The 23,128-nt window shown below is 42.7% G+C and overlaps 1 protein-coding gene across 1 annotated transcript in view; it reads right to left on the minus strand.

The window, feature by feature from the left end:
* The window catches only part of LOC145346381 (cyclic nucleotide-gated channel beta-3-like), a 122,248-nt gene extending 100,301 nt beyond the window's left edge, over positions 1-21,947 (minus strand). The window contains exons 1-3 of the mRNA XM_080193541.1: positions 21,852-21,947; positions 21,662-21,749; positions 8,712-8,853 (exon numbers count right to left, since the gene is read on the minus strand). Of these exons, the coding sequence (XP_080049667.1) occupies positions 8,712-8,853; positions 21,662-21,749; positions 21,852-21,947 (326 nt within the window). The remainder of the gene's footprint in view (positions 1-8,711; positions 8,854-21,661; positions 21,750-21,851) is intronic.
* Between the last annotated feature and the right edge of the window lie 1,181 nt (positions 21,948-23,128).

Below are 23,128 nucleotides of genomic sequence, written 5' to 3' on the forward strand. Positions count from 1 at the left end.
AAGCCATGGCCAATGTGGAAAGTATTAGCGCACTGTTGTCCTGAATTCTTAAGTCTGTTTACTTTTTCTCATCAAAGCTTCTGGCAATTCCTTTAATGCCTAAATAGTGACACACCATAAATCTCTTAATTGTCTTTGTACTGTGCGTGCTCAAAGGACACAACACGCACTGCCATCACCAGCCAGTGATGGATGGTTATTCCATTGTTCATGTTAGATACAACACTTGATGACATTTGCCTACATTAGGAGTGGAAAATGTCAGCACTATCCTATCAAAAATCAATATTTTATTCATGTAATCTTGCCTTAACACAGTTAACAAAGTACCATTATTATATTTTCCAACAACATGGGGCATGCACGAGTTTAACGAATTTCTAAAGAACTTTGTATAGAATTTTAAATATCAGAGCATGTAAATTGGATTTTATCATTTTAAAGTACGTACCCAAGGTGTTGAATAAATACCTGTCATCTGTTAGTGACAAACTCATTTCTACAGATTGCAAAGCAACTTTTAAATTAAGTTGTTATTTTACACAATCCAAATGTCATTCCTGTTCCAGCAGAACATCCTTCGCTCATTGACAGACAACTAGCCTTATTTCAAGAAACAAATGAGTCAGGTTTAATGTGGAAGATCAAATTAAAATGGGCAGCACTGTGGGAGCAATTTTAACATCCAAAAATGGCTGAGTTTGAATAGGATTTTAAATATCAGTTCCGAACCCAACCCATTTCTAACCTTCCCATTTCCCAGTTTAACTAGGCAGGTTGTCCATTCTACATTATACTGAGTCTGGGAGTCAAACATTTGATTATCTTACAAGTTTAAACTGGATCATGTGCATTTCCCAGGCCTGGGAAACCCAGCAGCTCAAAGGAGGCTCGGGCTGCTTTGGGTAAAAGATAAGTAATAAATTGCTCGATGATGCTCAGTTTGGGTTCTGCCAGGGTCACTGGACTCCTGAGCTTATTGTAGCGTGGTACAAATATGGACAGAAGCATTGAACTCAAGAGGAGAGGTAATAGTGATTGCCCTTGACATGAGGGCAGCATTAACCAAGTGTGGCACCAAGAAATGCTGGGAAAATCAATGTCAATGGAAATCAGGGGAAAATTCTCCTGGAGTCATATGTAACAAAAAGGAAGCTTTTTCTTTTCATTTATGGGATGTGTGCATCATTGGCTAGCCCAGCATTTATTGCCCATCCTTAGTTGCCCATCAGACAGTGGTGGTGAGCTTCCTTCTTAAACTGCTACAGTTCTTTAGGCATGGATACACCCGCAGCACTGTTAGGCAAGGAATTCCAGGATTTTGATGTAAAGAAACAGTGATCTATTTCCAAGTCAGGGTGGTGAGTGACTTGGAAAGGAACCTCTAGCTGGTAGTTTTCCCAGATATTTGTTTATCATATCCTCCTAGATGTCAGTGGTTGTGGGTTTGAAAGATGCTTCCTAAGGAACTTTGATGAATCCTGCTACACATGGTTGCTGCTGTGCATCTGTGGTGAAGGGAATGAATGTTTGTTAAATAAAGTTGTGGTTGTTGAAGGCCAATGATTTCAATGGCTGGATATTGCTGCAGGGGTTCTTGAGGGCCGTGTCTGAGACCCAACCATCTTTAGCTGTTTTGTCAATGACCTTCCTTACATCACGAAGTGGGAAAGTTCAGTGGTGATTGTACAGTGATCAGTACAATTCACAACTCATCAGACACGGAACAGTTTGTGCCAAGTAACTTTCATGCCACACAGTTCCAGGCAATGACTATTTCTAACAAAATACATTCTAACCACATTCCAAAGATGTGCAAGTCAGGTGGATTGGCCATGCTAAATTGCTCCTTAGTGTCCTAAAATGTGTAGGTTATGGGGATTAGCAGGATAAATGCATGGGGTTACAGGGATAGGGTGGGGGAATAAGCCTCGGTGAGATGCTCTGTTGGGGAATTTTGTGCTGACTTGATGGGCCAAATGACCTTCTCTGCATTACAGGGATTTCAAGATTCCTTGACATTTAATGGCATTACCCCAACTATCAACATCCTGGGGTGAAGGTGGTAGGGAATGGGGTGTTACATTGACCAGACACTTTATATTGGACCAGCCATATAAATATTTAAATACTGTGACTACAAGAGCAGGCCAGATTAGAGGCTGGGATTTATGAGACGGATAAATAACTCCTGCCTCCCAAAAGCATGTCCACATTCTACAAGGCGCAAGTCAGTATTGTGATGGAATGATGGAATATTCTCTATTATCTGGAAGACTACAGCTCTAACAACACTCAAGAAGCTTGGCACCATCTTGGACAAAGTAACCAACTTGGTTGGCACCTCATTCACCAACATAATTAATTTCCTCCACATCTAACACACAGTGGCAGCGGTGTGTGTAATCTATAACATACATGGCAGCAACTCACCAAGGCTTCTTTGACAATACCTTCAAAATCCACAAACTTTACCACCTAGAAGGACAAGGGCAGCAGATGCATGAGAACATCACAATCTGCGAGGTCCTCCCCAAGTTATGTACATTCTCCTGACTTGGAACTGTTTGCCAGTCCCTCACTGTCAATGGCTCAAAATCCTGGAACTCCTTTCCCAGTGGCATTGAGGATGTAACTGCACCAGATGGTTCAAGAATGTGGCTCTCCACCACTTTCTTAAGGGCAATTAGGAATGGCCAATGTGTTATAGCTTTGCCAGCAATTCTAACATCCCATTGATGAAAAAAAATTAAATGCCTTTACAGCACAGTTTTGGGTCAAGACGACCAGTTGTGTGTTGTCCTAGCAGCATTCCCACCATTCCTACTGAGGAGACAACATCCTGATCAGAGATCATTCTCATGGCAGCACTCACTCCAACAAATCTGAGGCCCTGTACGGCTAAACCTACAAACATTCCACAATGACAACAAAGAGTCTTTCTCATCAAAAAAGAGGAGACAAGATATGTCACAAAAGGGTGAGTGCAAAACATCCTTTTCTACATTCTAACCCCTCCTATTGAGACTTAAGCTACTCTCCCAGCTCCCATCAATGACACTATTCATTTTTATCATGGTTAGAGCAACAGAGACCATAAAACATATACCACTATTATAAGCATATAGATGAAAAGAAAGGAAGAAGGATATGTTTTGCACAGTCCGAGTGTTTTCACAGTGTATTCCTTAAATAGAAGGAGAATACTGAGGGATGTTTTCCTTTAAGAACAAATGGAAATCTCTGCCAATCTTAAGAATGAAAATGCACTGTAGTCTCAATTACTGGCATCCCATTATTAGAGTGATAGATACAACTACAGAATCAGGAAGAAGTTATAATGACAAGAGACAGAGTCTGGATTTTACAGCGAACTGCCGTCTGCTCCTCAAAATTATTGCCTTCCAGAGAGTTGACAAAAGTCATGTCTTTAGTCGGATTATTGATCATCTTTATAGAATTATTGGGTGGGATTTTCTTCCATGCTCGCTCCAAAACCAGAAAATCCCTTTCGAGGTCAACGGACCTTTGCATGGTCTTCCCCATCTGCTCTGAATTCCCGTGGTGGGGGGACAGGAAAATTCCCCCATTGTATGTCAGTCTAGCAGGATACAGAGGACATATTGCACTCCAATGGCTTTCAGTTATCTTCGAACTTCATTGAAGTCCTTGAGCCTTTGTTGTATTACTGCTGAGAAATCTTGAAATAAACTGACCTTTGCTCCATCATAGAACAAGACCCAATTACAGCTAGCTGCCTCCAATACTCTTTGGCCACCCCTGAAGTTATGAAAGTGTATAATTACAGGCTGGGGTCGTTGATTGTCCCTAGGCCTCAGACAAGATATGATGTCCCCCTCCTAACTTCATGCACCCAGCTTTCATTTCTAAATTAAGGAAACATGGTAGCCAGCTCTCAAGAATTTAACTGGGAGCTGCTTTTGACAAACTGACTGTCCGAACATTTTTTCCTCTGGTCTCAATTCTCCAGATCATTAAGGAATTCTAATGTATCATGCAACTGCTTTTCCAAGGATTATAAGTGGGCCTCTATGGAGGAAGTTATATTTTCAATAGTGAAAATTCTCTCCTCTACTTCATCAAGTCTTTTACCAGTATTCTACAGTTCTGTAGTATGAGCATCGATACTTTGCGCTAATAGACCGAGTTTCTCATCAATGACCATAATAATATTAGCAGTCATCAATGGTAATGTCTTTGAGAGTGCTGGATTGAGAGCCTGTTCATTTGTTATGTTCCCATATTGAAGAACAAAGAACAAAGAACAAAGGACAAAACAGCCCAGGGAACAGGCCCTTCGACCCAACAACCCCGCGCCGCCATTTTAACACTACCAGTCCCCCCCTCCATCCATGACCCTTATCTATTGTTTTATGGCCATCCACATTGAGGAAAACTAATTTAGGGACAATTTATTACTGCCAATCAGCCTAATAGCACATCTTTGGAGAGTTTGCTCCAATCAATTTACTTTTGACTGCTCTCTTTTGTGGATGATTTTCTTAATATTTTTTGATACCTTGTCACCAATGTTTTAACCAGAAATCTTCCAGGGACATAATATGGAGTTTTGACTCCATGATTAGGCAAGTACAAGCTGTATAAGAGCAATAAATGAAAGGATACAAGCTGAGTAGAGCCACTGCTCAAGGAAGCACAGCTGTTCCCGTGCTCGCATCACATAACACCCCCCCCCCGAATATTTTTAAAACAGAGGTAGATAGATTCTTGAAAAGCCAATGGGAGGCACTGTGTCACAGTGGTTAGCACTGCTGCTTCATAGTATCAGGGACCCAGGTTCAATTCCTGCCTTTGGTGACTATGTGGAGTTTGCGTGTTCTCCCCGTGTCTCTGTCGGTTTCCTCTGGATCCTTCAATTTCCTCCCACAGTCCAAAGATGTGCAGGTTCGGTTTATTGGCCATACTAAATAGATCCTTAGTGCGTGGGGTCCTTGATTGTGCTGGCTGTTTTTGCGGGGGGGGTGTGGACGGGGTCGGTGGATGGGAGGCTGGTTTGTGTGGTGGATTGGGCTACGTTCACGACCTTTTGTGGTTTCTTGTGGGCTTGGGTGGAGCAGGAGCCGTACCAAACTGTGACACCACCAGAAAGAATGCTTTCCAGGTGCATTCTAAGTTGGTGGGAGTTGTAGCTGACATGCCAAAGAGGATATAGCCCTTGGGGCTAAAGGGATATGGGAAGGAAGAGGGGGATCGGGATATTATTGAATTTGATGATCAAAATGGCGGAGCAGTTTTGATGGGCTGAATGGCCTACTCCTGCTCCTATTTTTGATAGTTCTCACCTCAATCCAATCCTTCACCTTCTCCCCCAACTCCCAACACAAACACACACTCTCTCCATCCTAAAACTGTCATATATTCTGTTGGATGATGTGTGCATAACGTTGAGTGAAAAGGGGATTGAGCGAGGGTTTCATAGCAGCCACTGATGCTCATGCTATTCACAAATAATGTTGGACTTGCCAGATGAAGGAGCAGTGCTCCAAAAGCTCGTGATCCCAAAAAACCTGTTGGGACTTTAACCTGGTGTGTTGCTGAGACTGCTTTTTGGAAAGAAAGACCCAAGAGAAACGCTTCATAACCGAATATTGTACGGTCCAACTGCAGTGACTTATTTGTGTGGTTTTTCTTTGTCTTAACTTGCCCAGTTTCGATCCTATGGTATGTCATTGACGAAATGCAAGAAGAAATTGGGAAGCCCAAAGGTGGAGAAATGTGAGATTTGATTAGACACAAGGGAGCTAAAGAGGAGCAAAATGGAGGTCGGCATTCTTGGGATTGGTGTCACCCTGTTTTGAAAAAAATTCCAAAATGCAAGTCTTGATTTTTCTCCCTATCTCTCCAAAGACTTTCACCCTTGCTGGTATAGTTTCAAACACCCTGCTTTTTTCATAGGAGTGGCCATTTCCCTGTGACAATCCCCAGCAGTGATCCGTGGGATGACACTTTAACGATTCCATCTCCGTCAGTTCTTGCTGATGGACATGGCTCCCAGTCTAGCATAGAATCCCTACAGTGCAGAGAGTGGCCGTTCGGCCCAGTGGATCTGTGCAGACTCTCTGATGTGATGTCTTGCCCAGGCCCCTCTCCCCACTCTGTCCCCGAAATGACCACATGTTTAGGGTGGCTGGTCTATCTGGCCTGCACATTTTGGGATACTGGGGGGCAATTTGTAGCCGCTGGTCCATTTGGCCCGTGTGTCTTTGGACACTGGGGTGCGGTTTGGTGTGGCCGATCTGCATGGCCTGCACAATTTTGGATGCTAGGGGACAGTTTAGCATGGCCAGTCCACTGAACCCACACATCTTTGGACACTAAAGCACAATTTAGCATGGCCAATCCACCTAACCTGCACATCTTTGGGCACTAAGGGACAGTTTAGCGCGGCTAATCCACCTGGCCCACGCATCTTTGGAGTGTGGGGCTGGGGGCCAAGGCACCCAGGGGAGGCCCGCCCATGTGGGGGGGGCGGTGGGGAAGTGGCGTGTGGACGCTACGTGGATGGTTGCCCGGGCCGGAAGTCGAGTGAGGGCCCCTGGAGCTGTGAGGCAGCAGTGCTAACCTACAGTGCCGCTCTTAGCAAAATCTTGTATTTTAGAAATTTCTATTCACTTTCTCTCCATTTCTTTGCTTCCTCAATCTTCTTCCTTCTTAAGGGGTTAAAATCTGCCTCTTTGCCAAGCATTTGGTCACCTGTCCAAATATCTTCTCACGTTAGCACAGAGGTTGGTGCTGTTGCCTCACAGTGCTGGGGATCTGGGTTCAGTGCCTGGCTTGGGTCGCTGTCTGTACGGAGTCTGCACATTCTCTGGGTGCTCCCGTTTCGTCCCGCGGTCTGGGGATGTGCAGGTTGGGTTGATCGGCCATGCTAAATTGATCCTAGTCTCGGGGGAATTAGCAGGGTCAATATGTGGAGTTATGAGAATAGGGTGGGGATTGTTGTCGGTGCAGACTCGATGGGTTGAATGGCCTCCTTCTGTACTGAAGGGATTCTATGATGTGTAGGTTAGGAAGATTAGTGGGTTAACTGCATGGGGATGGGATGGGTCTAGCTGGGCTCTCTTGAAGAGGCAGTTCAGACTTGAAGATCTGAATTGCCTCTTTCTGCATTATATGGATTCTAAGGGCAGGATTTTCTGGTCCCGCCTGCCACAATCCCTGTGGCTAGCAGGACGGGAAAATTTCATACTATGATTTTCTGAAAGGTTATCAGGAGTTGAGATTATAATCAGTTCAGCCAAGGTCTTATGGAATGGCAATGGGGACTCGAAGGAATGAATTGCATATTGCTGCTCCTAATTGATATGTTCACACGCAACTGCCAAACTTTTTATAGTGGTACATGCATTGCTACATGCTGCCAAGCAAAATAATTCATCTACTCAGATGACAATGCAGACTTGAAGAAGCTGGCACTAAGATTACAATCAGCATACAGAAATTATTAAATAGGACCCAATATTTGGAGGATAGTTTATGCCATGAAGTTGTACAATCAGATGAAAACAAAATCTCTTTTTGATTTTACACAAACACTCAATGATAGTCTGGTTAGTTCCCTCAGCAACGCAAAAGAAAATGTAGCTGATGCTCTGAAGAAATGTTTGAGTCTGAACCAAACCACCAGAAGTCTACTGGGACTTTTCTGAATTTCCCAGTTAGGATTATTTTCATCTTCATCCACAACATAATCTGTAAGTACAGGGACAGCTGTTGCAACAGATAGCACTTAAAGCTCCCACTAAAATCTATCATGTTACAAAGCAATTCAAATCTGAATATCCAGTAAATGAAAATCAGAACCCATGTTTACGTTTAAATTCAGCTGGTTTATTCGATCCAGACAGTCCTTAAATCTTACGTCCAAGGACAGGGGTGAGCTTTGAGTATTCAATGCAAGTGATAGCAACCTGGAACATTTCATCACTGTCAAAGTATTGTTTATTTTCCAGTAAACTCTTAACCTGCATTTAATTAGTCATGACGCAGAACAAAATCGCTCTTTCCATTACCATATCAAAATTATCTTTTCTTTTATATTTATGATCAAAGTGAGGAATATTAATTTTTTGTTTCAGTTTATCTGGTCTCACACTATATTGAATTTAACATTTTAAAGATTAAGATCATTTTAATATGAACTCATTTTAATGTGGAATGAAAAGCTTGTTGTATGAGGAACGGTTGAAGACTCTGGATTTGTTTTCATTGGAATTTCGAAGGATGAGAGGGGATCTTATTGAAACTTACAGGATACTGCGAGGCCTGGATAGAGTGGATGTGGAGAGAATGTTTCCACAAATAGGAAAAACTAGAACCAGAGGGCACAACCTCAGGCTAAAGGGATGATCCTTTAAAATAGACACAAGGAGGAATTTTTTCAGCCAGAGAGTGCTGAATTTGTGGAATTCTTTGCCGCAGAAGGTTGTGGAGGCCAGGTCATTGAGTGCCTTTAAGGCAGAGATAGATAGATTCTTGATTAATAAGGGGGTCAGGGGTTTTGGGGAAAAGGCAGGGGAATGGGGATGAGAAAAATATCAGCCATGGTTGAATGGTGGAGCAGACTCGATGGGCTGAACGGCCTAATTCTGCTCCTATGTTTTATGGTCTTTTAACTCAAACACTTGTGCACATCAAGGTATAAATTGTTATAACTGAATACTACTTACTTAAATCCAACTTCTTCATCATTTGATTCCAACTCTATATGTGTGTTTGATTCATGCCCCTGCTTGGGGGGAGATTTATCTGCTGTCTCTGACTTCAGTTCTTCAGTACTTTTCCAACAAGGAGGATCCTGGGTAAATGATGCTGTTAAAATATTATTTTGTGCATTAAACCAAAGGCCTTTGCATTTGTAACTTCTATAATTTGAAAAATAACCAATTGGGTAGTATTAAAAATCGTTTGTTTCAATTAAAACATGTAATTCTCTACCTACAAATATGAATACTGTTAAGATCTCCACAGTGACCATTAATTTTAAACAAGAGGTTTGAATTCCCAGTAAACAAATTAAAAGAATTGCGTGGCAGGTATTCAGGTTTTAAGGCTTTTATTGCAGCAAACCAACTAAAAGCAATATGACAAAATATTACCTGATACACAAGAACACACACAAATAACAGGAGCAGGAATAGACTATATGACCCATCAAACCTGCTCTGTCAATCACTTTGATCATGGCTGATCTTGGGTTTCAACTCCACATTCCTGTCTGCTCCCAATATCCCTTGAGTTCCTGACAGATCAATAATCTGCCTGTCTCAGCCTTAGGTAAGTTCAATTGTTGAGCATCCAAAATCCTCTGGGATAGAGAATTCCAAGATTCACAATGTTTTGAGTGAAGCAATTACTCCTCATCTCAGTCCTAAATGATCGGTCTCTTATCCTGAGACCGAGCCCCTGCATTTTAGGTTCCTCGACCAGCAAAAATATCTCTTGGCATCCACCTTATCAAACCCCTTCAAAATCTTGTACGTTTCACTGAGATCTCCTCTTGTTTTCCTAAACCCCAGAGAACATAATTCCAATTTACTCAGTCCTGCATCCCAGGGATCAACTTAATGAAATTCCATTTTATCACCTCCAGTGCAAGTATATCCTTTTTGAAACATGGAGACAAAAACTGCACATGATACTTCAAATTCCAGTATTCCAGTAATCAACTAATACTGTAAACTAAAGAAATAAAATGCTTCAACCTGAACAGAGGACCTCATGTTGAATACACATATGTTACAACATTCTCTCCATAGGATTACAATCTTTATAGGAAACTGTCCACACCACTGTCAGCTTCCAGTGGGTTCACATGTCCCTATTTTGCCAAGTCATAACTTTTACTGACGGTCAAAAAGCATTTTCCTCAGTTTTTTGGAGAATTTCCTAAATGACTGTGAGGAGTAAGATCTATTTTGGTGGTTTCTCCTCCTGGTTTAATCAGGGCAAATCTTCTCAAGTCTCTAGATTTCCATGGAATGTATTTCTTTGACCAGAGACAGCCCTCCCTTTCATGTTCTGCCCACAAACTTCTAGAGAACTCTCAACTGTCCTTTTGCTGGTGACCACACTAGCTGTAGCCTTTGTTTGATTTGATTTGATTTGATTTATTATTGTCACATGTATTAATATACAGTGAAAGGTAGTGTTTCATGTGTGCTATACAGACAAAGTGTCTCGTTCTTAGAGAATGAAATGAGAGAGTGCAGAATGTAGTGTTACAGTCATAGTTAGGATGTAGAGAAAGATCAACTTAATGCGAGGCAAATCCATTCAAAAGTCTGACAGCAGCAGGGAAGAAGCTGTTCTTGAGTCAGTTGGTACGTGACCTCAGACTTCTGTATCTTTTTCCCGATGGCAGAAGATGGAAGAGAGAATATCCAGGGTGCATGGGGTCCTTAGTTATGCTGGCTGCTTTGCCGAGGCAGCAGGAAGTGTAGACAGAGTCAATGGATGGGAGGCTGGTTTGCATGATGGATTGGGCTACATTCACAACCTCTTGTAGTTCCTTGTGGTCTTGGGCACAGCAGGAGCCATAGCAAGCCGTGATATAACCAGAAAACTGCTTTCTATGATGCATCTGTAAAAATTGGTGAGAGCCATAGCTGACATGCCAAATTTCCTTAGTCTCCTGAGAAAGTTGGTGGGCTTTCTTAAGTATAGTGTTGGCATAGGGGAACCAGGACAGGTTGTTAGTGATCTGGATACCTAAAGACTTGAAGCTCTCAACCCTTTCTACTTCATTCTCATTGATGTAGACTGAGGCATGCTCTCCTTTATGCTTCCTGAAGTCGATGATGATCTCTTTTGTTGACATTGAGGGAGAGTTTATTGTTGGCGCACCAGTTCACCAGATTCTCTTTCTCATTCCTATACTCTGTCACATCATGGTTTGAGATTGGACCCTCTACGATGGTGTTGTCAGAAACTTGAAAATTGAATTGGAGGGGAATTTGGCCACGCAGTCATAGATGTATAAGGAGTACCATAGAGGGCTGAGAACGCAGCCTTGTGGGGCACCGGTGTTGAGGGTGATCATGTAGGAGGTATTGCTGCCTATGCTTCTGATCGTGGTTTGTGAGTTAGGAAGTTCATGATCCAGTTACAGAAGGAGATGGCATTAAGTTTGTAGATGAGTTTCATGGGAATAATAGTGTTGAAGGCTGAGCTGTAGTCAATAAATAGGAGTCTGACATGTGTCCTTGTTATCTAGGCGTTCCAGGGTTGTGTGCAGGACCAGGGAGATGGCGTCTACTGCAGATCTGTTGTGGCGGCAGGCAAACTGCAGTGGATCCAGATAGTTCAGGAGGCTGGACTCTGAGACCTTTCTCTCTCTGTCAGACCTTTCTCTCGTTCCTTTCTATCCAAATCTTTAGAAGCAGAAAGTTGTCAGGTGTGATATATGACAGCTTGCACCCAGTAAGACTCAACCTGAGACTCCCTGTCTCCCTGTCACCCGAGACATTACGTTTCAGAATGTTTTTGGTGACATAGAGAACCATGTTATAATTCCATTGGTTAAATAATACTACCTGCTGACGCCAGCTACTAGTGCTTTAGTCACTTACTAAATTCACTGAACAACTTGAAATCCAATGGCATTTTTGTTACACATATTCTGATCAGAATGCACCTCACTTCCCTTTAGTTATTTTTGAACAAGTATTTAAAAATCGATAACTATAAAATGAAACTATATGTGGAATTTCATGAACACTACATTGTAAATCCTAATTTTAAAGAGGCTTTAGAAAGCTGTCAGTGCTTCTCGGTCTTGCAGAAGTTGAAGTATTAAATATACCAACAGCTGGGGTTATAAGCAGCACCTGCTCTTGTTCCAGAGTGGTTCCACACAGTAAATGTGCTATTAATTGCATGGTTTCCTCTCTAGGGGCAATGTTGTAAGATAAATCCTTCAATAAGCATACCAGGGGAGGGTGAAATAAGGACAGAAAAAGAAATGGTTGTAATAAAGTGCGTGGCTACAAAACAATGATGTTTGATGCCAATTCCAGAAGTAAAGACAGAAACCAGACATCCTTTACAGAAACCGAATAAATAATGAGGGTCTTCTTTGAATGTTCAACCAATTTCAGCCATCAGTAGCTAAGCTATACAAGCAGCAAGGTCAAAAATGGAATCCTGTGTTAGCACTGAATTCATTGATTGAAACTGGAGCAGCAGCTGTGAAGCGACATTGTGCCACGGTACTCTGAATTACGTAGGAGAAAATGAACTTGAGATTATGCTTTGATTGTGATACACAAGCCTGAACTTGAACTACAAGTGGGATGAGAGGATTAATGCAATATTCGAAAGGCACAAGAGCGCCACTCCTCAGATAGTATGGTACTAATTTTCCAAGTTAAAGCATCAGAGACATTGATTCAAATCGTACCATTGCCAACTGGAGATTGTAAACTCAATTAGTTCACACTTCATAAAACTAGTGGATTGTGGTTATAAAGTCATCCGGCTCATTAATGCACTTTAGGGGAGAAAGTCAGCCATCCTTATGTGGTCTGGCCTACATGAGACACAACCACCTCATGTTCAAGCAGAGAACATTCATATTAAAGCAGTGAGCCAGGATCAATTAACAAATTTCATGTGAGATTTGGACAGCATAGATAGGGAGAAAGGATTGATAATGAGAGGCACAAATCTAAAGTAATTGGCAAAAGATGCAAAAGTGAATTGAGGGGAAGCTTTTTCATGCAGCAAGTGATAATGGTCTGGAATGTATAGACTGAGGGCGTGGTGGAGGTAGGTTCAACCAAGGCATTCATGAAGGAATTAGACTGTAGTCTGGAAAGGAAGACTCTGCAATGCTACAGAGCAAATGGTTGGAAAATGGCACTAAATAAATTGCACATTTGGAAAGCTGGTGTAGATACAGTGGGCCGATTGATCTCCTTTCTGCAATCCACAGCAACATAAGAACATAAGAACATAAGAAATAGGAGCAGGAGTAGGCCAGCTAGCCCTTCGAGCCTGCCTCGCCATTCAATAAGATCATGGCTGATCTGTCGTGGCTCAGTTCCACATTCCCGCCCTCTCCCCATAACCCTTAATCCCCTCGCTTATCAAAAACCCATCAACCCGTGTCTTAAAAATATTTAGCAAGGCAGCCTCCACCACTTCAACGGGCAGAGAATTCCAGAGATTCACCACCCTTTGAGTGAAGAAGTTCCTCCTCAACTCCGTTCTAAACCGCCCCCCTTTTATCTTGAGGCTGTGCCCCCTAGTCCTACTACCCTCTCTGAGCGGGAAGAGTCTCTCCACCTCTATCCTATCCATCCCATTCATCATCTTATACGTCTCAATGAGATCTCCCCTCATTCTACTAAACTCTAACGAGTACAAGCCTAATTTATTCAGCCTCTCCTCATAGCTCAACCCCCTCAACTCCGGCATCAGCCTAGTAAACCTCCTCTGCACTCCCTCCAAGGCCAAAATATCCTTGCGTAAGTACGGCGCCCAAAACTGCACACAGTACTCCAGCTGCGGCCTCACCAATGCCCTATACAGCCGCAGCAAGACCTCCCTACTTTTATATTCAATCCCCCTCGCGATGAAGGCCAGCATCCCATTCGTCTTCCTGACCATCTGTTGCACCTGCAAGTTGGGCTTTTGCGACTCATGCACAAGGACCCCGAGGTCCCTCTGCACCGTCACCTGCTGCAGTTTTTCTCCACGTAAGTAATAATCCTTCCTACCATTATTCCTACCAAAGTGGACCACCTCGCACTTGCCAACATTAAATTCCATTTGCCATTTCCTGGCCCATTCGCCCAGCCTATCTAGATCCTTCTGTAGACTCTCACCACCCTCTGCACAATTTGCCTTTCCACCAATTTTGGTGTCATCAGCAAATTTCGACACCCTGCACTCGGTTCCCTCCTCCAGATCATCTATATAAATGGTAAAAAGCTAAGGCCCCAGCACCGACCCCTGGGGCACTCCACTAGTCACCATCCGCCAATCCGAATAGCACCCGTTGACCCCCACTCTCTGCCTCCTATTTGACAACCAATCCTCTATCCATGCTAACACCCTACCCCCAACTCCATGCCCCCTGACCTTCTGCAATAACCTCTTGTGAGGTACCTTGTCAAACGCCTTCTGAAAATCAAGAAATACCATATCCACCGGCTCTCCTCTATCCACCGCCCTAGACACATCCTCATAGAACTCCAGTAAATTTGTCAGACACGACTTCCCTTCAACAAAACCGTGCTGCGTCTGCTCTATCAAGCAGTTCCCCTCAAGATGCCTCGCTATTTCCTCCTTGATGACGGATTCTAACATTTTACCTACAACAGACGTTAAACTAACAGGCCTATAATTCCCCGCCTTTTGCCTGGCACCCTTCTTAAACAACGGCGTAACATTAGCCGCTTTCCAATCTTCCGGCACTTCCCTGGAATCCAGCGACGTCTGGAAAATAACCACCAAGGCATCCACTATCACCTCCGCCATTTCTTTCAGGACCCTTGGATGCATTCCATCCGGTCCTGGGGACTTGTCCACAATCAGCCCCCCCTCCAGTCTGTCTAGCACCACCTCTCTAGTAACAGTAATGTCATTAAGACCCTCCAGTCCTACCACCTTTCCATCTCTAACACCCGGCAAATTATTCACGTCCTCCTCCGTGAAGACCGAAACAAAAAAGTTATTCAAGACCTCAGCCATTTCCCCATCCCCTACCACTAAGTCCCCCTTCTCATCCTCTAAGGGACCAACGTTCACCCTAGCCAGCCTCTTCCTTTTTATATATTTATAAAAACTCTTGCTATCCTTTTTTATATTAAGCGCTAGCCGAGCTTCATAGTTTCTCCTACCCTTCTTTATCAACTTCTTTGTCAATCTTTGTTGACATTTAAACCTCTCCCAATCCTCTTCTCGCCCACTACTCTTAGCTACTCTAAACGCCTCCGCTTTTAATTTAACACTTTCCTTCAACTCCTTCGTTATCCACGGCTGATTACCTCTCCTCCTACATTCCTTTTTGACCATCGGAATAAATTTCTGCTGAGCACCAAGAAAGATCTCCTTAAAGATCCTCCACTGCTCCTCAGCAGACCTACCTTCCAACGCGCTCCCCCAGTCCACATTCACCAATTCTTCTCTCATCCTACCGTACTCCCCTCTGTTCAAACAAAGGACGTGCGTCCGGGAACCCACTTTCTCCTCTTCCATCTGCAGCAGAAACTCCACCATACAATGATCACTCTCCCCAAGAGGATCTTTCACCGCAAGTTCCCTAATTCTACCCTCCTCATTACATAGCACCAGATCCAAGATAGCTCGCTCCCTCGTCGGCTCCAACACACACTGTTCCAGGAAACTATCCCGGCAGCATTCCAAGAACTCCTCCTCGAGCCCACCGCGTCCAACATGGGTCGACCAATCAATGTGCAGATTGAAATCCCCCATAACTATGGCCGTCCCATTCCTGCACGCCGCACTTATTTGCGCGTTAACAGCCCGCCCCACCTCCAGATCATTATTTGGGGGCCTATAGACGACACCCACCAGCGTCTTCCTCCCTTTGCTGTTCCTAATCTCTACCCACAACGATTCCACCTTCTGCTCCTTGGCTCCAATATCATCCCTTGCTACCACCGTGATGCTATCCTTAATCAGCAGAGCTACGCCCCCCGCTTTTCCCTCCCGCCTATCCTTCCTAAACACTTGATATCCCTGGACATGCAGCTCCCAGTCCCTGTCACCTTGCAGCCACGTCTCTGTAATGGCCACCAGATCATATCCATTTGTGTCGATCTGCGCCACCAACTCATCCACTTTATTCCTAATGCTTCGCGCATTCAGATAAAGCGCCTTCATCCCAGCCTTCACCTGGACCTTATTTGCTGGAATGCCGCCAACCATACTCACGCCCCCTACTCCCTCTATTATTGGGACATCCTCGGCCTCTATCCTTACCTGTACCGTCTCCTTAACTTTAGACCCCGTAACGTCACCTACCCTCGCACCCTCCCCCCCCCTAATTAGTTTAAAGCCCTGTCTACAGTCCTCTTTATTCGATTCGCCAGGACTCTGGTCCCAGCACGGTTCAGACCAACCCCATCCCACCCGAACAGGTCCCACCTACCCCAATACTGGTGCCAATGCCCCATAAATTCAAACCCATTCCTCCCACACCAATCCCTGAGCCACCCATTCACTTCCTTAATCCTATCAACCCTACGCCCGTCTGCACCCGGTTCAGGCAGTAGCCCAGAGATGACCACCTTGTCGGTTCTACTTTTTAATTCCATTCCCATCTTTTCATACTCCCTCCCCAGATCCTCGTTTTGCATTTTGCCTACGTTGTCAGCACCCACATGAACCACAACGACCAGATTCTCACCCTCCCATTCCAGGTTCCTCTGCAGCCCAGATGTGACATCCCGGACCCGAGCACCAGGCAGACAACACACCTTCTGTGCACTTTGTCATTGTGACAAAGGACAGTGTCAATACCCTTCACCCCACTATCCCCAATTACAACTACGTTCCTTTTCCCCTTCTCTTTGCCTATGTCCTGCTGATTCACTGTACCGTGTGCTGTCTGCTCACCGACCTCACCTCCCTCGTCCTCATCCAGACTGGAAGCAAGAACCTCAAACCTGTTATGCAGCTTGAGAGTCTGAGGCCTCCTCTCCCCACCCTCCTTCCTCCTCCCCCCACCCTCCTTCCTCCTCTCCCCACCCTCCTTCCTCCTCTCCCCTCCCTCCTTCCTCCTCTCTCCACCCCCCTTCCTCCTCCCAGCAGCCCCCTCTTGTTCCTGACCCTTAGAGTTAGCCAGTCCGGGGGGGTGGATGTCACTTGCACCCCATTGACAATGGCACCCTCTCTCCCCTCGATGAGCCTCAGTGTCTGTAGCTCAGAGGCCAGCTCATCTACCTTGAGCTGGAGCTCCTCCAGCAACCTGCACTTACTGCAGACATGGTCACTGGGGAGGACCCTGGGGTCCACCAGTTCCCACGTCATACAGAAACCACACATCACATGCCCCTCCATTATTCACTGTAGTAATGTTGAAAATTTCCACCACCTGGCCCTTTTTCTCTCCAGCCCTTTTGATATTAAGCCCTAAATGCTCACTCTACTTCCCTCTCACTCCACTGCCCGCTCAGACGCTGCCCGCTGTCTACACCAGGCCTCCTTTTAAACCTGGCGCTGATTTAAAGCTGTTGGCCCACAACTCCTTCTAACCATTCCCTCAGAATTCTTAAAGCAGTAAATACAATAAAATAAATGCTTTAAACAGTTCTACAAAGAATAAAGTGCTTTAAACTTATTTAAACAGGTTTTTAACAGGTAAAATCTTATCTCTCTCTCTGCTCCTTCACTCGTCTGTAGACTCTTAACTACATTCTCAAATCTCATCAATACAGCGTATAGCCATACAAAATAGAATGACTTCCCTACTTCAAATTCCGCCCCTCTTTGCAATGAAGGCCAACCTTCCATTTGCCTTCCAAATTAATTGCTGCACTTGCATGCTAACATTTTGTACTAGGACATCAGATCACCAGATTAAAATTTATACTGCAATGTACATGAAATTACACATGTAGGTTCATACCATAATTATTGATTTTTAATACTGTACTGTAGCATTCTGTGTTGTCTCTCCATTTAAATGATGTTCAGCTTTTCATTCATTCCTGCCAAAGTGGACAATATCTTATTCTCCCACATTGTACTCCAAATGCCAAATTTTTCCCCATTCACTGAACCGAGCTATATCCCTTTGCAGTCTCTTTGTATCCTTCCCACATCTTGCTTTCCTACCTATCTTTGTATCATCAGCAAATTTGGCTAATATCCAAATCATCCCTTTATCCAAATCATTAATATAAGTCGTAAATAGTCCAGGACCGATCCTTCCACTCACTTGTCAATCTGAAAATTAGCAATTAATTCAGACTCTGTTCCCTGTAGTTAACCAATCATCTATCCATGCTGTCATATCATCCCTAATAGCATGAGTTCTTATCTTGTGCAGTAACCTATTAGGTAGCAACTTAGTAAATAACTTTTGGAAGTCCACATACGCTACCTCTATGGATTCACTTTTATCCTCCCTGCTGTTACATCCTCAAAGAACTCTGACAAATTTTTCAAAGATGACCTCCCTTTCACAAAACCAAATTGACTCTGCCTAGTCTTATTGGGGTTTTCCAACAATGTTGTTGGGAAGATCATTGATGAAGCAGCCAAATATAGGACACAACCCAAAGGAACTCCTGCAACGATTCCCTGTGACTGAGATGATAGACATCCACAAACATGTTATCAGATATGTAAATAAATATTGTTGTTTGCACATCGCTCAGCACCATTTCCAACTTCTCAATTCTTTGCCCATATGAAGCGAGACCCAAGATAATGTTCTGCTTGGGCTAAGTGGTAAATAACATTTGTGCCATATAAAAGAAGCATGTTACTTAAATAGTGAGCTCTGAAATACAGAGGGATCTGGTTGTCGTAGTGTACGAATTGCAAAAGGTTAGAGGTACGTTCATTGAGAAACCTTGTTGATAATGGTGGGACCATAAGGTCAAACTGTCAGCAAATGGCGCATTGCCTCCCACCACCACAAAACATGCCATGGGGCAGGGGGCGGGGGGTCGTGGGGTGGAGATCCTGCTCAATGTCTCTGATTCTGATCAAACAATAAAAAAGACCCAAATACTTGCATTTGTTGAAAAGGTTCTGATTCCAATGGAGGATTCTGAAGAACTCCCTCAGCACCGAAGCGGCACAGAAGTCATGTGACCTTTTTAACAGGACTAGTCGCCATATTCTTTTAAGTAGTTTAAAGGTCCCAAGTTTCTCAGTGTTTGAGTGAATGGATGTGTGAATCTGTGCGTGGGTGAGTAGAAGCAAGGGACAATGTCAACTGGGTAAGACTATGACTCATCTTGGACTGACTTTTCTCCAACAAAGATTGATTTAGATTTAGACTTACACTTAAATATTTCACTTCATCAGACATATTTGTTTGATTCAGACTCGAATTAGAACTAGATTTTGGCACAACTTATGTTGGAGTAACTATTGACAATTGACTTGTATCCTCTCTATCTGATTCAAGAGTCTAATTCGATTCTTTCGAAAACTCCTTCTTCTGAAGTTACTGCATTAATTCACTGGAGCCAAAAAATAGCTGAGCTTAGAAATGCTGTGAGGATATGATGCAGTTATTATTTCTTGAACCTTCCACATGGTAAGATGGATGTAATCCATCTTGTCTACCCTGTGACTCAAGTGCTGTACAAAGTTTTGAAACATAGAATCATAGAATCATAGAGTCATAGAGGTTTACAGCATGGAAACAGGTCCTTCGGCCCGACTTGTCCCCACTGCCCTTTCTTTTAAACCCCTAAGCTAGTCCCAATTGCCTGCATTTGACCCATATCCCTCTATACCCATCTTACCCATGTAACTGTCTAAATGCTTCTTAAAAGATAAAATTGTACCTGCCTCCATTACTACCTCTGGCTGCTTGTTCCAGACAATCACCACCCTCTGTGTGAAAAAATTGCCCCTCTGGACCCTTTTGTGTCTCTCCCCTCTCAGCTTAAACCTATGCCCTATAGTTTTAGACTCCCCTACCTTTGAGAAAAGATATTAACTATCTAGCTGATCTATACCCCACATTATTTTATAGATTTCTATAAGATCACCCCTCAGCCTTCTACGCTTCAGAGGAAGAAGTCCCAGTCTATCCAGCCGCTCCTTATAACTCAAACTATCAAGTTCCGGTAGCATCCTAGTAAATCTTTTCTGCACTCTTTCTAATTTAATAATATCCTTTTTATAATTGGCTGACCAAAATTGTACACAGTTCCAAACTGTGTTCTACACAAAACTCTAAATATTTCATATCTGTGTCTCTTCATCTGAACTCAATTCTTTTCCAAACACTTGAGCGCCTCTTTCCGTCTGTCGTCATAGGTTTGCCTGGTTAGAGCTGAAATAAACATATCATTAAAATAGCACATTACTCCTTCAATTCTTCGCAAAATTTGGTTCACATCCTTCAGAAAATTCTAGATGCTGAAGAAACATCAAATGGCGGCCATAAAATGAAATGGTGAAATAGTTACGTATATTAATTGCGAGGTGATTCATTTTGGTAGGACAAATTTGAATGCGGATTACAGGGTCAACAGCAGGGTTCTGAGGAATGTGGAGGAACAGAGAGATCTTGGGGTTCATATCCACTGATCTCTCTGAAGGTTGTTACTCAAGTGGATAGAGCCGTGAAGAAGGTCTATAGTATTTATGTTAGCATTTATTAACAGGAGATTTGAGTTTAAGAGCAGTGGAGTTATGCTGCAACTGTACAGGACTTTGGTGAGACCACATTTGGAATATTGTGTGCAGTTCTGGTCACCTCACTAGCTGGTTAATCGCTGTGACACTTCTACTGGTGTTGAAACAGATTTAAGTTACAAGTCCTAATTCATATTTGTGTTGTGGTAGGGTAAGAAAAGAGTGGCAAAATCGTGTAATGTGAATTTTTTTTGAATTAAAGCATTCCTCAATAGATCTTATGAGGAAAGGCTGAGGGAGCTAGGGCTTTTCCCTTTAGAGCGGAGAAGGATGAGAGGCGACTTAATAGAAGTTTATAAGATGATGAGACGGATAGATAGAGTGGACATTCAGAGACTATTTCTTCAGGTGGATGTAGCTGTTACCAGGGGGCATAACTATAAGGTTCATGGTGGGAGATATAGGATGGATGTCCGAGGTAGGTTCTTTACTCAGAGAGTAAAGGAGTGTGCCTGCTGTGATAGTGGAGTCAGACACATTATGAACTTTCAAGCAGTTATTGGATAGGCACATGGGGCACACCAGAATGATAGGGAGTGGGATAGCTTGATCTTGGTTTCGGACAAAGGGCCTGTACAGTGCTGTACTGTTTAAAAAGAATGGTATTATCAGTGTAAAATACCTTTAATAAAGCATATGGAACAGGATGGTGACCAATCTGCATTATGATGGAAGTAGGTACCAAGACTGGTACCTACCTCTCCGGGACCAAATCCACACTCGCTAAGGGTGAAGATCAAAGAGACTGTGAAAGGTTAACTTTGTTATTAATATAAACCATTCTGCACGTATGAGTGAGCGCCAGGAACTTGGTTAATCACTGTGACACTTCTACTGGTGTTGAAACAGATTTAAGTTACAAGTCCTAATTCACGTTTGTGTTGTGGTAGGGTAAGAAAAGAGTGGTGAAATCGTGTAATGTGGATTTTTTTGAATTAAGGCTTTCCTCATATTTTTAAACAGATTCATTATTTTGTTAATTTAGTCTCCAGGTCCCTCTATGTTCAAAGATTTCATTAATCTTTTTTACTTACAACTATATCAAAGGGCTAAAACTGGCAACAGTCTGTGGACATTTATCCCACTATCTCCATGTTTAAAATTCAGTATTTTATGAATTTTAACAAATGTAGTACTAAGCTGAAAGGCCATACATAGCAATGATTTTTACCTAATTCTTACATTATTTCGGTCCCAAGTGTATTAACAACATTGAGGATAGTGCTTTAACAGTGCACAGTATCTATAGCTCAATCCAGACCTTGCTCATGAGTGATCGTGAGAGCTATTGAGGCCTCTGTATCCTTTTCCTCAGTATTCCTGGAGTCATTTCCACATGTCTCAGGTTCCTACAAACAACAAAAAACAAACATGGGGGAACAGACCTATAAGGCATTCATGCACTAATAATGACAGAACCCAAGAGGAAAACCAATTAGTTGTTAACTAACCTGCCCCTTTGATTCCAGCTGAAGTCCAGTCTTTTGAATGTCTTTTGGCTCTTCCTGTTTTGGTGTAATTTTCCTGAACCACAGTTTACGAAACATTTTGTGGCAATGTGTTTATTGTAGCAACACAAACAACCTGAAAGGCATTTTTCTGATTTAGTTTAAAAAAAGCAAATGCGATTGTCACTGTAATCGTGGCTTACTCAGGATTAAGGTCTTAGTAATCCCAGCTCCCTCAGTGAGATTCCAGTCAAAAAGCTAAGTCTTTGTTTAGAATACAATTTGGTTTTCCACCTCAGCTTCCTCTTTTACATTTAGTTGATATCACTACAGGCACTGCTATAGCACCTCGCTTGATCCCACCATGTGATTACATATTGGATAATACTAACATGTTCCTGAAAATAAGGTAGGTAGGAGGAAAGAGCACCACTGATCCTGACAAAACTTTTAAGACGGACTTGAAATTTGCAACAGAAACTTTCTATGGACATTGACATTTGTACACCAGTGAATGATTGGTTTTGGTATTGGGAAATAGTTGAACCAGAATGCACAGGCATAAATCAGTTCTCATTTTAACGTAGTTATGTCCCGATTTGAAATTTCCTTTGTATATTCCTTGTTTCATGTTTATAAGGGAAACTGCTAGCATAGACTCGATAGCCTGAATGGCATCCTTCTGTGCTGGAATTATGCTTTGGCTCTGCATAACTGATTCCAGCATCAGTAGCATTATTGAGCTATTCTAGTTGACCTTAATGTCGTTAGACTAGAGTGAGTGGAAATCAGTCAGTGTCTATTTCAATTGTTATAAAATTTAGTGCCAGCAATGTATAGGTATGGGTGCTGGGTTATGTCAGGACTGGTCTGACATATGCCCAAAAGGCATATAGCCAGGGCTCACTTTCCATTGCCACCTGTGGCTTCTTTTAAATGGTGCCTAATGTCATAAAGGTGGATCTTCAGAAAGGGAAAAAAAATGAATGTTCAAAATGGGAAAACATTATCCCATTATATGCTTCTGGGATGCCATTCATAATAAATAATATTAAAATATTAGTAACATTTTGGAGAATAGATATTAATGAATATGTACATTAACATTCAATAAGATAAGTATCTTAGTATCAACTAAAATAATAAAAATAACATTAATTGCATAATTAAAATAAATATCAGATATATGTGATTGACAGAATTAGCATTAATATTCACTCTATTTAATTACAAAGCTTGATTTCTAGCTAAATAAGAAGATGAAGTAAAGGCAATCCTAT

This window comes from Carcharhinus amblyrhynchos, chromosome 8 (genome assembly GCF_965287045.1).
Source record: "Carcharhinus amblyrhynchos chromosome 8, sCarAmb.v2.hapA, whole genome shotgun sequence".
Taxonomy (NCBI): Eukaryota; Metazoa; Chordata; class Chondrichthyes; order Carcharhiniformes; family Carcharhinidae; genus Carcharhinus; species Carcharhinus amblyrhynchos.